The sequence below is a fragment of the Ovis canadensis genome, chromosome 19, assembly GCF_042477335.2.
Source record: "Ovis canadensis isolate MfBH-ARS-UI-01 breed Bighorn chromosome 19, ARS-UI_OviCan_v2, whole genome shotgun sequence".
Lineage (NCBI taxonomy): Eukaryota > Metazoa > Chordata > Mammalia > Artiodactyla > Bovidae > Ovis > Ovis canadensis.
In genome coordinates, this window is record NC_091263.1 from 42,877,044 (window position 1) to 42,894,738 (window position 17,695).

A 17,695-nucleotide genomic window follows, 5' to 3' on the forward strand; every position below is an offset into this window, starting at 1 on the left:
CCTGGAAATCTGGCAGGTCATTGAGAACATGCTAAAAAGCCAGGATGAGCAACAATGTGTACTCATTGTTAGTTACTGGAAGTAGAAGGCAGGGTGAATGACGTGTGTGTTTCCCAAGGAATTCCTGTGTTGGAGGCTTGGTTGAGTTGTGACATAAGCCCAGCGGGGGGGCTCTGACATAAGGCTTTTCATTGCACCATGCAGTACGTAATGCTCTTAGCAGAGTCACATCACCCATTCACGAGTGCTCGGGTCCCTAAAGAAACAGCCGCCAGTCTGGTGTAGCAGACCTTCGGCCTTTGGCAAGTTTACTTCATTGTCTGGCACCCCTGGGATGGAAACAAGCCCTTTCATTTTTCTGTTTCTCAGGCCAGCAAACCCAAACAAATCCTGTCATTTGGTTCACCTTGGTGCATCGCTCCACCTTAAAATGTGGAGCCACCAAACAAAGAATAGAGAGATGTGTTCTGAGAGGATCAGGAATGTTCTGGATTTGGTTTTCTCTGATTGTGTGCTTTCTATGTTTTTTACATTCTGTTCCCATCCCTTATCACAGTCTTCATATGACCTCAGTTTGGTGTTTGCTCTTGCCTGCCCCTCTCTGATTTTTGCTGGGACTTTCTGATGCGCCTTAAGATAAATTACTTCTGTTCAAATGTATTATTCTGCAAAACCAGTCAAAACCAAAATCCCAGCCCCTTTCTCCTCATTCCTCCCTAGCCGAGAAATGCAAAGCAGTTCAATCAGAGTAAACACAGATCTCTTTTCATTTGATGTATTGACGTCACCTCTTACGGAACTTAAGCTTGTCCATAAACCCTTTGTGGTCAGTTGAGACTCTTCAGGGTCCTCTGGTGGAATATTCCATAGCCTGGAATGCTGTATTTCTGAATTCATGTGTATTTTTGAAATTTTTCTCAATGGGAGACAATGTTGCAGCACTTAGAGTTTGTGTAAGAGAATCAGCCTATCCTTAGTTGGAAAAAGACCTTTGCCACTTTTTAGCTATATGACCTTGAGTAGGTCACTTAATCTGTCTGTCTCAGATTTCTTTCATCTATGAAATGGATATTTATACTACTTACCACTTGTGGCTCTTATGAGGATTAAATGATGGACAGAGAACACTCATTATGTACCTGGCTGTTGTTGTTTTTTAGCCGACTTCGCGACCCCCTGGATTGTAGCCCATCAGGCTCCTCTGTCCATGGGATTTCCCAGGCAAGAGTACTGAAGTGGGTTGCCATTTCGTTCTCCAGAGGATCTTCCCGACCCAGGGATCAAACCTTGTCTCCTTTTTTAGCTGGCAATTCTTTACCAGTGAGCCACCTGGGAAGCTCCATGTACCTGGTACCTGGTGTGTACTCAGTAAATAGAAGCTGTCGCACTTCTCTGTGCTTGTATCTGAGATATGCTTGCAACTCGTGCGTCCTTAGTAGTGGCTGTGAGAGAGAGGGAAGTCTCAAAGAAATTCCGGTGGGAAAGGGTTAGCATGCAATAGGCCTGAGGGAAGGGCTGTGATGCTGGGCAGTGGTATCTTTGTGGGCCGGCTGATCCAGCTCAGCACCTGCAGCCTTACTGACCCACCCCCCTGGAAGAGTCTTGAGGGAACCCAAATGGCAGTGGGAGATTTATCTTTGTCTTGTGGGGATAGATGTTGGGAAAAACACTCAATGCTCATTTTACATTGTGATTTTAGTTTCTTTTGAGTCCTATTATAACATTATATAGTGTTGTGTGTGTGTCTTTGTGAGCAGCGGGGCAGGGAGGGGAGAGGAAAGCTGGGCAGTGTGTGTTTTCCCACCGTGGGTTCCTGTAGTTAGACTTCAGGGGGTAGACTTCAAAGTCATCTCTCTCCTTCTTTAGAATATAGGGTTTGGGGTTTGTTTAATTTTTTAACAAATGGAATTTTGATGTATTTGCATTTGATGTATTTGTATTTTACAAATTTGATGTATTTGTATAGAGAAATGATTACTGAAGTAGATGTTCTTACGGTGTTATGGCAGCAAAATCACCAGGATGGTGGATTTGGGAGTTTTTTGTGGAACATCCTGAATTTACTTCCTAAATCCTTTTGTTCAGAAACAGCACGCGCTTTTGCCGTTTCATTTCTAAATCCATCTGTTAATCACGAGAAATTTAATCCATGCTCTTGGAAAGTATTCATCCCAATGCTGTTTGGAAAGAAGTTCATGAACTAGCTGTGAGGGTTTTTTTTTTGTTTTGTTTTTTTTTAATGAGTTTGTTGAAGCTTTTTTATTTTAAATAAAGGAAAGACTGAGCAGTGAGCTGTCTTCTTTCCCAGAGACTTTCAGACTGGAGTTTGAAAGATCTAAAGGGATTCAAAGAGATTGGAGATCAGAATTCATTAGGATTGAAGAGGTGGGGGATGGTGCGTGGTGGGGTTTTCTGATGCAAATCACAACAAAAATGAAAAGCCTATTTTCACCATCAGATTATTGAATTTAAATTTTTAATATTACACTTGTGCTTATAAGGATATGAGAATATAATTTGTTGAATGAGCTATCAGTAGAGGCTCTCTGAAGGGTAATTTGGCAACATCAATAAAATATGCATACTCTCAACCCAGCAGTTCCATTGCTAGGGATTTGTAGCAATATATACTAGCAAAGGTATTTATTTTAAAATACAGGTAGAAAGGTATTGGAGGTGATACAGTGTCTAATAGCGACTAACTAGTGTTAGTAGCTCAGTTGTGTCTGACTCTTTGCAACCCCATGGACTGTAGCCCTCCAGACTTATCTGTCCATGAACCCAGGTCTTCTGCGTTGCAGGCAGATTCTCTATCATCTCAGCCAGCAGGGAAGCGACAACTGGAAACAGTACTAATGACTCCTGTGTGAGGATTGATTGTCTAGTCACTTAAGGAAATGAGGGTGACGGTGGCTCAGATGGTGAAAAATTTTTAACATTTTTAAAGTTAAGTGAAAGAGGTTGAGTGGAGCATAATCCCATTTATGTGTATAAGAAAGGAATAGATATCTGTTTAGGAAGGTGATGGGCTTCCCTGGTAGCCCAGGTGGTACCAGGTGGTGCCTGCAATGCAGGAGACGTGGGTTCAGTCCCTGGGTCAGGTAGATCTCTTGGAGAAGGACATTACAACCCACTCCAGTGTTCTTTCCTGGGAAATCTCATGGACAGAGGAGCCTGGTGGGCTACAGTCCATGGGGTTGCAAAGAGTTGAACATGACTGAAAGACTAAGACTTTCACTTAGGAAGGTAATACATTAAAATGTTTTGGAAAGGGACTTCCTGGTGGTCCAGTGGTTAAGATTCTTGAGTTTCCACTGCAGAGGGCAGAGGTTCCATCCCTGGTCAGAGAACTGAGATCCCATATGTTGTGCGGCCTGGCCAAAGAAAAAATGTTTTAGAAAGGATGGATTAACTGCCAATTGATGCTACAAAGGGATAGAAGGACTGTGGGTTAGAGATGGAAGGGACTCACCATTTTATACCTTTTAGTCTGACTCAAATTATTTTACCATGTGTTAATTTTAGTTTAAAACAGATATGAGGGGAAACAGCTGACTTCTACCCCCTTGCCACTAGTGACACCAGCAAGAGTCCATGACTGTTTTAAGAGTGTTGGCTTGATTTTCATGATCAACTTAATGCCTAGCATTCATGCCTTTGTTTTTTTAACCCAAAGGACAACCAAGATGGATCGTCCAGTGAAGGAATCTTTGTATCCAAAATAATTGACAGTGGGCCCGCAGCCAAGGACGGAGGCCTGCAAATTCACGACAGGATTATTGAGGTATGTGAACACTGCCGGGGTCTTTCATAGGCAGAACGTCATGCAGTCTTCATCCGGCTCAAGGCTAAATGTTTGTTGGGGAGGGAGGCCTCAAATGGTGGCTGTTTGGGCGGGAGACAGATTTCTCCGATTGTGTGGGACCACATTGGGTGTTGATTGCTTTGGTGTTAAGTTTTTGTTTATATTCAGTATAGAGAAGCTAAAGTATGAGTGGCTTGTTGACGATTTGGCTCTTTTCACGTGGCTGTGCATCTGATCTGTGTGCTTCAGTTGGAGCTTCGTGTGAAAACCTCTGGGGAGCTGTGTGTTAGTTAGAACCAGATGAGCAGTCCCTATTGTGCAAATGGGGACTCTGTTCAGGTTGGCGACCAGGGGGTAATTGTGTCGGCTTCGGGATCACTCTCATGTCCTCGGAGCTCACAGCGCACAATTATTTCTGCGTATGTATCATTCCCCCTTTTCTGTGTCTTGCCTGTTGCCAGTTGAACCAGTTGCTTGACTTAAGGGTTTGCAGACCAAGATTGATTTTCAGGAGGATCACTTATCACCACTGCTCTCATTTTCAGCTCTTCACTCATCATTTTAAACTTCTGTATAGGAGGTTTCTAGTTTTCTGCTGGGGGAGGTAGCTACTTCTGCCCAATCATAGGACCCTTGGGAATAGGGTCAGTGTCCTAGCCTGCCCCGAGCTGCTGAAAGGGCAAGAGTTGTTTATGTGGCCTGCTTGTGTGGGCTCTCATTGCAAAGTTTGATATGTGACTATTTTTTGTTTGTAATTTTGACAATTTTGATTGTTCTTTTTAATGGGTGAATATGTGGGCTCAATTTGTTGGAATTGCTATGAGGGGAAAAAAATTAAATGTGAGAATCCAGGATGAGACGTTGAAGCCCATAAAAAGCTCACCCATGTGCTGTTGCCTTAATATAGCACGTTAAATAGGAAACTAGAAAAATGGCCCTATGACCACTGGATGTTCTATGTTCCAAACACATTTGCATAGTATCTATACTTCTTGAGTGTATTTCTGGCCTATTTCAGACGTTTGACTGGAAGCTCTGGCCATGGGATAAGCCACAAGGGAGACTTACATAACAGAAAAGTGGCCACATGCTTCTGGGAAGGGAACCTTGGGAAGAGAAAGACAGAGTCTCGCTTTTCTGGTCTAATTTGGATGATTTCTGCGATGTTCAAAGCAGCACAGTTCAGGGAAGTTTATATCCTCAGGAAAATAGATGGTTTTATCTCCCCAAGAAAACAAACTAAACAAGTTATGGTATAAGAGTTACTCATTAGAAAGAGGGGATGCAGTGTGGAAACTTACTTACTAAAAGGATACTTGATCTTGGTTTAAGGACATTATTAACCATGCTATATCCTCCTTGACTTTTTAAAGAGTTCTTAAACTTGGAACTCTTTCTGCAGCATGTTTTAGGGTCAGTCTTCCTACTTCCCAGGTCAGCGGAGTGGATTTTCCCTTCCAGGAATTTGTTTGGGCAGGACGCTCTTTCAAGAGTTCAAATGCATCCTTTAACGTCTTCTGTGAAGAGAGAGAGAGAATACATTTTCTGAGACTATTGTTCCAAAAGATAAGTACAGCTTCCGTTGCCAAGGGTTTGGTGGAACAGCCAGTTTCTCTAAGTAATGGAATTTCATTGCTCTTATGTTTTGCAAATGAGCAATGTACAGCTGGGCAGGATTTTCTCTTGGCAAAGCGGGGATCTGTATTTGAAGTGTTCAGTACGGTTTCTGGTAAGTCACATTCTGCTTTTGGACAGTATGTAAAATATTAATCATGTTCCCAGTGTTGAGATGGAAAAAGGGATGATCCCAATAGAGGAACAGTAGATGTGTTATTGCAGTTGACACCCCGTGCCCTTCTCAGTCAGATTCTAATCTCTTTTGACATGATGCAGTGATTCCCATGCCTGAAAATAATGTTCCCCGGTTCACCTCATCTCTGTCTGAGTTTATTACCAGGCATGAATTTGATTATTTTAAGTGTGCATGTGGGTTTTATCACTAAGAAGAGTCAGGGGTTTTCTAGTTTTCCGTCAGATTGCTTCGTTTTCAGAGGAGTGGGCAAAGTCCCGCGAGACTTTGACTATAAGACCTTTGATTCCGATGAAAGGATGCTTATATTAAATCCATAGGGACCAAGTGAGTCTTGTCCTCAGCAGAGTTGTCAGCAGTTACCCTGTTCCTACTGCTCTTTGTTCCCTAAGGATGGAACTGTAGATCCCACCCACATCAGAGCCAAGCACACTCACCTTGGTTTTTTAAGAAATACTGTGAAATGCCATCAATACTATCATGAAACAAAATTCACAACTAACTTTTATATATTGGTTTGGCCAGAAAGTTCCTTTAGGTTTCTCCATCAGCTGATTTACGGAAAAACCAGAATCAACTTTCTGACCAACCCAATACATACGCACCCAGCGGTGGATATTGTACTGTCATGGAATAGAAGAACAAAAGGGAGATCATTTATAAAAAAATGTATGGATCAGTGTGTAAACGCTCAGGCACGACAACATTAGAAGACGCTGTGATGTTTATTGCCATGGTTACACAGCTCCTTGTCTGCTGGGTCCACGTGGGCGGTGCAATGGATTCAGGCATCGCCCTCCACGCTTGCGTTTTCCAGGGTGGTGAACAGATTGTGGTTATGATATGGCACAAAAAAACTGCAGTCTTCCTTTGATCTACACACATCTGTGTGTATGTATTTTTTTTATTGTGGTAAAATATACATAACATACAGTTAACTGTTGTCTCTATTTTGAAGTGTACTTTCCTGTGGCGTTAAGTACACGCGTGCAGTCCTGCAGCCATCACCACCGTCCCATCTCCAGAACTTTTTCCTCTTCCCGAACTAGAACTGTAGCCACTAAACCACCCCTGTCCCCCTCACCCAGGTCCTGGTTGCCCCCTTCTACTTTCTGTTTCTATGCATTTGACAACTCTGTGTGCCCCATGTAAGTGGAATCACACAGCATTTATCTTTCTGTGTAAGCGAATGAGTAAGCACCGTGTCCTTCAAGATTGTCTGTGTGCTTGTAGCTTGTGTCAGGATTCCTTTCTTTTTAAAGGTGAATGCTATTCTACTGTATGTGTAGAAGTATATACCATATTTTGTTTACCCGTTTCTCCATTGATGGATGTTTGGCTTGCTTTCACCTTTATGCTGTGGTGAGTAATTCTGCTGAGAAAATGGGTGTGTAATCTGTATGTATTTAAATTGCAACCCCCAAAACCCCCTTAGTGTTTATATGTAAAACAGAGTTAGAGTCTGCTCTCGGGTACTTATTAAAAGTGTGTTATTTTGTCTTTACTATTGTCTGGAATGATATGGGGAAGTAATCCTGAAAGTCGAATAATCCTTCACTATCCAAGACTCTGTGCAGTGTAGGGCTTCTAGCATCCCTAGTCCCCACCTCGATCTTTGCGACAGTGAAAATCACTTCCGTAGATTTCCACCAGTACCTCTGGGTACGATAGGGACCCCAAAGAGGATGACTGGGATAGAGATTTGTCCTATTCCCAAACCTTATGATGCCAGGCGCCTCACACAGAAGCTTGTTCATCGTGCTCACCTCTCATTTGGTGGTAAGTGAGTTTCTCTAACAGTTGTCTGGGTTAAATGCAAGGTCCTGTTTCTGCTTTAGGATAATAAATGCAATTCTCCAAATGCAGTGAAGGCAGGAGAGTTAAGCCCTCTGTTGCCAGTTACTTTTATTTTGTACAGTCCTCTGTAAATACGTGTTCATCTCGGGAGTGTTATGATTTGGAGACTGAGGCATGTAGTCACAGAAGTTGTGTATCCTCAGTGGCCTTTGTGTAAATCAGTCGTTCTCTGTTTTCTCCAGCTTTAGTTAGTGTGTCATTGCTGAAAAGTCTGAGTCAGAGTTGACTAGAATGAATTAACACTGTCTTCCATTCCCAAACTAGGCCCCTTGGTAAAGCAGGATTTTACTTAGTGAAGCTAATATTCTCCCACCAACTAAAGTTGCAGAATGGCAAATGGATTCATCTGGAAAGGCATTTAGTTTTAGGAAAAGCAATAGAAGATGCTCTTTTTTTCTGTTTATTTTTTATTTTGACATAATTTCAGACTTACATCAATGAATTCCTCTACAGTCTCTACCAAGATTCCCTCAGTTAACGTCTACTTTATCCTTTTCTGTCTCTACCCCCTGTTCCTAAATACATCAGTGTGTACTTCTTAGGAATAAGACATTCTGTTATATAACTGCAGTCCAGTTATCTAAATCAGGGAATACACATTGGTAGGATACTGTTGTCTCATCTACATTTAGTCAGATTTTTGAGCATATGATGTCTGTGATAGCAAGAGCAAATCCCAGATCATCATAGGTTTTGTTTCGTTGTCCTATATCTTTAGTTTCCTTTCCTTTAGAGCAGTGCCTCAGTTTTGTCTTCCTTGCTACTGATACTTTTGCAGAATGCAAGCTAGGTCTTTTGTATAACCTCTCTCAATTTGGTATGGATTCCGGTCCTACATTCTGGGTAGGAGAAGAGATGGTGTGTCCTCCTCAGTGCATCCTGTCAAGAGTCACGTGATGTCACTTTGTCCTTTTATTGGTGATGCTAGCTAGGACTGCTTGGTTGAGGCCTGTCTGCCAGATTTCTCTGCTGTGCAGGTGCTGTTTTCTCCTTTTTTCTTGTATCTTGTTGGGGTAGAGGGGCTTTGTTGAGGTTGTGTTAATATCCTGTTAAGACTCTCATACGCTGATTTTCACATCCACTTATAGGTTTTCCTTGAATTGTTTATTATTACAATGGATGACAAATGGTGGTTTACTGACTACATTCCTTCTGTGTTTATTAGTTGTAAGAAAAAGTGTTTTTTCCTCCCTATTTTTTCTGTCTATCTCCATCTCTCTTTTTGCCGGTTTCAGTATGGACTCACGGAATCTTAAAATTTGTGTTCACGTTGCCAGTTTGGGCCAGAAGGACCTCTTTCTAACTAGTTCCTCTATCCTTTGATGTGTTCCCATCACTTTTTGAGCGCTTGTTACTTTTTAGAACCTCAAGGTGTCCCGAGCTCATCTTGTACTTTGCTGGCCCCAACTCTAGAATCCGCTTTTTTTCTAAGTAGCTCTAACTCCATTGAGTGGAGCATGAGTGGCATTTAGAAATCAAAATTTTCTGCTAGCATGATTGTTACACTTGAGGTTTCATTGTTCCTAGGCACTCTCAGCAGACAGTTAGAAAATATAAACATCTATGCATGCACACAACATTATCGTCAACAACAGCACACCTCTCCATGTATTTCTTCATTCATCCTTTTATGTATTAATATTTTGAAAACTATGCCTGTAACATTACGTCCAATTCCAATCCAAATCTGCATGGTTAATTTTTTTCCTTCTCCTTTGAGAATTGGTAACTCCTAGTGGGATCCCTTTTGAAATAGTAATGAATATACTCTCTTCTTTTGAATCAACTCACTGATATTTACTTAGATGTTATCAGTGAACTAAAAATTGTTGATGGAAATTATTTAAAATATCTCCGCACTATTTTTATTTCCATTTCTTCAGGAAAAATATGCTATAAAGTATATGATTTTATAATTATACTCTTCTTTCATGATAGGGGAAAGAAAGGTTCAGTATTTCTTGTGTAACTGTGTACAGGAAACTTACTGTTGCTAAACAGGCAGAGATATGCACAAGTCATTTGGGGGTAATATTCAAAATAAACATGTGGTCTCTGCCCCTGTCCTCTGTACTGACGTGCGCCACACTCAGCAGAGAGGAAAGAATTCTGTATCAATTACTGTCTTAAGAAGTATGACCTGTTCTTGTCAATCTGAGATATCTAACTTTGTCTCAGTTACACAAATACTCTGTTTTGATGAAAGAGATGGTATAATTCAAGCTATGTTGAGAAATTCTTTTTTAGCTGCAAAAATAAACAGGTTTTAGAGACCCCTTATTAGTAATGGATTTCAGCTCTGTTTCCAGAGGCAGAGACTAGAGTTTCATCTTAGATACTAACTGCAGTTGGTGCCAGTGTTGAACCCTGGATTGCATTGTGAAAGGATTCTGAGACAGTATCTGGGTTGAGAGGGATGAATGTAGTGACCATTTAGAGATGTTTGCCTTGGACACAAGAGAGGTGGGGTGACAGCTTAACTCTGGATTTGTTATCTCTGCATGGACTCAGATGTTTTTAGAATGACAACATTATCATTTGGAAGTAATGAGTCTCCTTTCATTGGCAAACTGCGTATTTAATAATAATGTATCAGCTTTCGTTGGCATAGTGCATATTTAATAATAATGTATCAGCCATTCTTTTCAGTCTTCAGATGTAAAATACAAAAAACAATACCTTTGTTGGATCTTGGTTTTTTCCCCCGCTGTTTAAGGACTCTTTTCACTTCCATCTAGTCTTATAATCTGTACTGCAGCAGTAGAAGTTCTGGCAAAATTAAGGCAACTCCTTTCTTTACTGTTGGAAGGCACACACTGAGGTGGAAAGAGCCCTGAGATTTAAATAAAAATTAAACCTAAACCCCAGGTTTAGGTTTCTACTCAGTTATTCACTCTGTGGCTTTAGTGTCCTAAATACTGAGCCTCAATTTCTTCATCTCTAAAATAAGAAGAGAATTACACCCTGCCTCCCATGCCTGTCATGTTGTTTGGGTAGAGCTCGAAGATAACGTAAGTCAAAGGAGTTTTGCTGTTAAGTGCAAATATAAAGAATTGTTTTGTTTTGTTTTTCAAATTAAAATTTTAGTATCTTATACAAGAACTCAATACCAAAGCCAAGTGTATCAGTCAGCAATAATACTTCTGAGATTTGTTTTTCCCTTGCATATTTTAGCCAGAATGTAGTGCTACTATAGGACTGTTGAGAAAACCTTGATGTATTTCAGGAAGATATACTTTCCAGAATTAACAATGTGATCAATTAACACCGAGTATTTCCTCTTTACTCCCAGTTGCCTTAAAAAAAAAATGTATTAATTTTTTTCTAATGACTGTAGTGACTTGGTTTTATTGCTGTTGTTATTTTCTTGTTACAATTTTGCCATTAAAACCAGTTTTTCAAAAAGAATAGAAACGGCAGACTAGGGTTTTCAGCGAACATCTTTGTAACAGACATCACTGTACACCAGCCAGATACACTAGGTGAAGACTGGAACATGTGCTGTGGGGCAGTTTGTTTTAAAGGCATTTGTATATATATTAGTCTTTTCACAGGAAAAAAAATACTCTGCCTTAATAAAACATTCTAAGGTTTTAAATAAAGTTGTAGAGTGGGATTATGGAGAAACTTTTAAGTTTTTAAAGTCACATTTCCAGAATGTTGGAATTCTTCTGCCCAGAAGTGAGTGTTCATTTTTATAATCCACAAAAACAGTGAAAGTGAAAACTATGGTGAGCTAGAAGTTTCTTTTGAATTTCATGTATCACAGTGTTGACTCCTGCTTGTATGTTTCCTTCAGAAGTTACCTGCCGTTCTCTTTTCCACCAGCTCCTAGCACGTGGCCTCGGGTACAGACTGTGTGGGCAGCCTGTAGACGCGCCCCCTCCCATCCATTCTCTGCCCAGATGATTCAAGTTCACTGTCTCTTGACACTGTATTGTGTGGGAGTTGTGACTTCACAGAAATTTTAAATCTGTCCCTCTGGGTCAACCCTTAGTAAGAAGAGTTAATTAGCTCTTCCACAAAGTGCTTTAAAATCAAGGATAAATCAGAAGTGACTGGCATCCCCATTAAATTTTTCCGATGAAGATTAGGTCCAAAAATTAAGTCTTTGGTAATTTCCCAACAACAGCAAAACAGCAAATCCTTGACAACAGTGCAGATAAGACACAGTTTCTGTTCAGTTGTCTTCTCGACCCTTAAGTGTGGGGGTTTTCAGAACAAGAACCCATGTCACGATTTTTTTTTAAATGAGCTTTTGTCTTTCAGTCTGTTGGTATAAGACACAAAGAGCTAGACGCACTTTTATTAAATTTGGAAGGAATGTTTGGACTGCGTGTATGACTCTTTGCGACCCTACGAACTGTAGCCTGCCAGGCTCCTCTGTCCATGGAATTTTCCAGGCAAGAATACTGCAGTGGGTTGCCATTTCCTACTCCAGGATGTTTGGGATGGTCTGACAACTACGAATTGTATGTAAAATAAGCTCTGTGGGAGAAGCCCTGGGGGAACCTTTCAAAGCAGTGGGTCCACATCATTTGGAAACAAAATCTGAGCACAGGGCCTACAGATGAGGGGCCTGGGCAGGAGGAGGGAGTGCTGGATTGTGAACTGTCCGTGGGAATTACACAGTGAAGACTCGGTCGGATTGGCAGCTACAAGTGCTGATTTGCGGTTACGCCACTTTCACTGAAGACTCCCTATAGCCCAGGGTGGGAAGCTGCAGCAGCTTTGTCTGATGATGGCGAATGGTTCCCATGAGCCTCCAGGGGAGGGCAGCTGGGACGCCGTTCTCTGCCACCCCGCTCCGAGGGACCTTTGGTTTTGTTTTCTCTACTTGTCTGTATCTATTTTGACTGTCATTTGAAGTGCAGAGCGCCTGGGTCCCACCCCGTCTTCTCCTGAGGATGGCACTCTCTGCTTCCTTTTGGCTTGTTTGAGTCTCTCAATTTCCATCTTTTATCACTTTCTCTTTTCCTGCTATTCCTAGTGAGTCAGTTGACAGCTCTGGGGACCAAGAGAACTAGAAGCCTAACAGCCTGTGGTTTCTTAGCCACTCCCCAAAGAAACATGACAGTCTGTTTTTTTATTTTTATTTTTTTTATTTTATTTTATTTTTATTTATTTTTTTTAAGTTTTTTTTAAAAAATTTTAAAATCTTTAATTCTTACATGCATTCCCAAACATGAACCCCCCTCCCACCTCCCTCCCCATAAGATCTCTCCCGGTCATCCCCGTGCACCAGCCCCATGCATGCTGTATCCTGCATCAGACATAGACTGGCGATTCAATTCTTACATGATAGTATACATGTTAGAATGCCATTCTCCCAAATCATCCCACCCTCTCCCTCTCCCTCTGAGTCCAAAATAAGCTAAATATACTTATGTTTTATTTTTCAATATCTGGAGAACCTTTGGGGCAGAATAGAAGATGCTGACAGACTGTAATCAAGGGAGGCAGTTTTTGTTCTTTTCCTAGAGTGACTGTTGCTGGGACATTAGTGTTTCTACACATGTTGATTTGAGAATTCATTAACCAAAGACATGCAACTCATATTAGGTATTTATTTAAAGAGTTGAAGAGGTAATAGACTATATAGAGTGATCACGGGTCATGGGCTTGTTGAAAATCTTTGTTATGTGAGTTCTTAGACTCCCGGTAGAAGAAAAACCATCAGCAGGCGTGTGTTCACCTGTTGGAGGCAAGTTGTAGTCTCCCTAATACTGAGATAGGCCAGAATGAATGGTGAGCTCGTATGTGGTCCCTGGCTCTGGGAAGTTTCCGTGTCAGACCAGTGGACAGAAGAAGGTGGCTGACACAAGGGTCATAAGACAGGCAGTCAGCATATAGAGTGGTTAGGAGTCAGTGGACTCTGGACTCAGATCAGATTTTTAGTTCTAGTTTTCCTATTGCCAGCCTCGCAAACTTGGACAAGTTTCTTCTCTCCCAGCAGTGCTTTCTTCTGTGAAATATGAAAACCGTGTGGGCATACCAGGGGGGCGCTGCAGGTCCACTGCAGTAAAGCAAATATCACAATAAAGCGAGTCACACAAACTTTCTTGGTTTGCCAGAGCATTTAAAAGTGACATTCATGCTATACTGTTAAGTGGCAATAGCATTCTATCTTAAAAAACGTACAGACCTTATTTTAAAAATACTTTATTGCTAAAAAATGCCTAACGTCACTGATCACAGATCACCATAGCAAGCATAATAGTTGTGAAAATGTTTGAAATATTGTGAGAACTATCAAAGTGTGACACAGAGACACACAGCAAGCAAACGCTGTTGAAAATGATGTCATAGAACTGCCTCACTCAGCTTTGCCACAGACCTTCCGTTTGTAAGAAATCTAGTAATCTTCAAAGCTCTATTAAAGACAAGGCACAAGAAAGCAAGGTCTGCCTGTACATATATCCCAGGGTTGCTGCAATAAAGAGTATAATACGTGTGTCTGAAAACTGTAAATTTGGCTCCAGAATAAACGCTCCACAGGTGGTTAGCTTTGCTGTGTTTCCTGTCGTTCTGCAGGGCCTGGACTAGGACCTTGCAACAAGCCAGCACTTTGATACTGCTGTGTGGCATGGTTTCATAAACCCAAAATTACAGTTGTGACTAGATCACTTTAATTTGTTTTAGATTTCTTTTATTTAATTAGTGGCCCTTTGAATCTGGATGGAGAAAGAGCTGTCACTTCCTAAGGCCATATAAATCTTAGTAATTGATCAATCAGGAGTAATTCTTAGTTTATATCTTAGTGTGAAGCTGGTAATTCATTGCATATGTGCTGACTTCACTGTTCTAAAAATAAAATGATTGCGTTTTAATATCAGCTGTTTTTAAAGTGCCGGAATAGATTAAAATTTATATTTTTATCCTGACTCATGAGGAATATTGGAATTTTCTTAAAATTATGGAGTTTGTATTTCTTTGAACCAAATCTTCACTTAAGATGGCAAGATGCATCATGTTCTTTGTAGGGTAACATTTTTGTATATTGATATGAATGCAATACACCAATGTAGAAAAATGTATATATATGGTAAAGAGTTAAGATGAAAAAAAAAAACCCTGATATTAAGCATTATCTTGATTAAAAACTAATCAGTTTGCTTAATCACAGGGTATTAATGCATATGGAGTATATATTATTTTCATTTATTGTTCTAAACTCTAGCTTAAATGAATTGATAAGAGCACATGTAAAACAGGATGAAGTATGTTTTTTATAGTAATGTTACTGGATTTCAAATACTTTGCATCATTCTCTGAAATATCTGAGTCATTATGCTTATAGGAACTACGGGGGAATATTAACATATATAGGGGGCTTGGAATAGAATTGCTGGTGATAAAGGAATTTTAAAAGGGGGAATCAAGCAAGAAAAAAATTTTTATCATATTTTTATTGAAAGTTCAAAACATTAATACTATCAGTAGAGTACCATCTTAATTTTCCTTGGTGGCTGAAAGTTAAAATTGAAAACTGGAAAAAACTTTCCCCTTTGCTTTTGGAGAATTAAAGGTAGTAAGTAGCAAAGTTGGAAAAGTTTATAATTTCTCTGTTGAGCTGCCCTGATCAGCATGTGGGTATATCTGAAGGACTAATTGCATTTGGTATTTGAAATGGCAGAGGGAAACATCAGATAGAAGAAAGACATTAAATGCCGCATTTGGCTGAATCTTTTTTAGATTCATCATTTTCAGAGAAGCGTTACTTTAGCCTCAGTATCTGCATTTTCATCAAGTTCTAAACCACATTTTAACTTTAATTAGTCATAAACCTTTAATAAACTGTGTTTTGACAAATAAGTTTTTTTTTTTTTTAAGATTGCTTAAAGAGCTTGTAGAAACTGCGGGTGTATGTATGACTCCACGTAGGAATATGCATGTTTATGAATCTGGGAGTGAGTGTATATGCCTGAATATATTGACTTCAGATGAGTTACTTGAGAGATTTTGCCTTTATTTTGTGTGAGTTGGTCATTGTGGACCCAGGACAAATTGGATGAAGTTTTAAGCTGTTTTGAATATAATCCCTGTTTAATAACCTCTGTTTATACTTGGTGAGAAATGAAAGAAGAATCCTTTGGACATGCGGTATTATGTAAAGTGCAGGCCAGGAAATCTTTGTTTTGACAAGGTTGTTTAATTACCTTCAAAGTCTGTTCATAGGTAAGATTAAGCTAATTTGCCTGATGTGTTTAGTACATCTTATAAGTGAAATGCAGATAGTCTCCTCTGCTACATTTACTAGGTTTAGTAGATTGTACAGGATGTTACACTAATTCAGAGAGAAGAGGACAAGGAAGGAAGTTGTTACTTCTATTGAAATGATGTTTTCCTTTCTCCTTCAGTTTGTTTGAAAGTTAAGTGTAAGGAAGGGTTTGTTGCTTTTTGCCATAATTAGAACACCAAAGGCATTCAATATGATCTGTTTGTGGCCTGTTGTTATAGTTGATCCCAGTTCTAAGTGACATTTTAAAACTTAAAATAGAAAAAAATTTAAGAAGAGAAAGATCAGTGTATTTCTTTTTATTCAGAATCAACTTAGTCCAGCCTTGATTAAGTGTGATGTGTGTAAGAAGTACAAGCCAGAGGGTTAGAAAAATAGTATTGTATCATCTCCTGAGAGCACCAACCTTAACTGTTGTAAGACAATGTGAGAGAGAAATTAGTCCTTCTGATACACCCTGGAGCAAAAGAGAGAAGCTACTGTCATCCTTGGAAAATCAGGGTTGGGGATAGTCAGTCAGCTAAGCCAATTTATCATTTCACGCTGATCAGCAAACATGAACAAGAACAAGCGTTTCTCAAACTCGGGTCAGTTGCATACCACCCACTCAGTTTGTGTGTTTATACACCACCTGTTTTGTTCAGCGCTTAATACTGTTCTTAAAGAAACATGCTTTTGTTTCACCTAGATTTCTTTTAAAAGGAAACTTTATGTCATGATTGCAAGTGGAAAGCCATTTTGTGCTGTAAATAAAAGGCAACAGTAGAAATAAATACATTGAAAGTGTAGAGTTGGTCAGTTTAATCCAGATGCTGTTGCTTGGGGAATACTCTGATCCTGAGTCTTGCTTTCTCTTTAAGAACAAAATTATCCTTTGGGATTAGAAGTGAGGATGTTGACTGGGAGCCCCAGGGGAGATTCTGGGGTGCTGGCCCCATGCTAGTCTTCATCTGGATAATGATCAGTTCATATGCTCAGGCTGTGGAAATACATCAGGATGGACATAAGATGGACATTAATCACGTTCTGCATGGTAAACATAGATAACATTTATTTTATCAAACAATGTTACAAACACTTAGGCTCAAATTGACTCTGTCCCCTAGACGCAAGAGCTTCCCTTGAAGGTTCAGATAGTAAAGAATCTGCCTCCAATAAGGGGAACTCTGGTTCAGTCCCTGGGTCCAGAAGATCCCCTGGAAAAGGAACTGGAGAATTCTGTGGCCAGAGGAGCCTCGCAGGCTGTAGTCCATGGAGTCACAAAGAGTCTGCCACGACTGAGTGACAGACACTTTCACTTTCTTCAATGAAATCGGACAGGTTGGAGATTGACAATGGAATGACCTGCTTATCCTGTCAGTCAGGTCCTTTAACACAAGCTTCAGTAACATCAGGTGCTCTGGACTTCATCTTGCCCGCTGCGGCCACGTGCCAATTGGAGCGATAGTTTTTGTAGACACTTGAGTTTGGGGCAGAGGAATGAAGGAGCTTTTGGAGGTTAGAGTCCACCACAAGGAGGAATAGTTTCATCCCTGCTAAAGAATTTCAGGGGCTTCCCTGGCGGTCCAGGGTTTGGTCCTCCTGCCAACGCAGGGGGCATGGGTTTGATCTCTGGTTTGGGAAGTCTCCACGTGTGGTGGAACAACTAAGCCCAAGCGTGGCATCTAGAGAGTAGGGCCAACTCACTGCAACTAGAGAAAGCCTGTGTGCAGCAATGAAGACCCTGTGCAGCCAAAGATAAATGAAAATTAAAAAATATAATTTCAGAGGTGAAGAGGTGAATCACAGCCAGATATCAGGGCATCCATCTTTGATAAAGTTTTATTCGTTTTGATAAATTTCTGAAAATCTATACTATATACATTCCAATTGTAGCTGTTTATACTATGCACATTTGTCAGTTTATGCATCTCAAACATAGATAATTAAGTACTGCCCCTCAAAGCCCCTCCCGCTATCCTCCTCTTTGAAAGAGCATTTGCAA

The 17,695-nt window shown here is 40.4% G+C and overlaps 1 protein-coding gene across 1 annotated transcript in view; it reads left to right on the forward strand.

Moving 5' to 3' along the window:
- PDZRN3 (PDZ domain containing ring finger 3) overlaps window positions 1–17,695 on the forward strand; it is a 269,039-nt gene that overhangs the window by 21,834 nt on the left and 229,510 nt on the right. Inside the window, exon 3 of the mRNA XM_069562134.1 lies at window positions 3,677–3,784. Within this exon, the coding sequence (XP_069418235.1) occupies window positions 3,677–3,784 (108 nt within the window). The remainder of the gene's footprint in view (window positions 1–3,676; window positions 3,785–17,695) is intronic.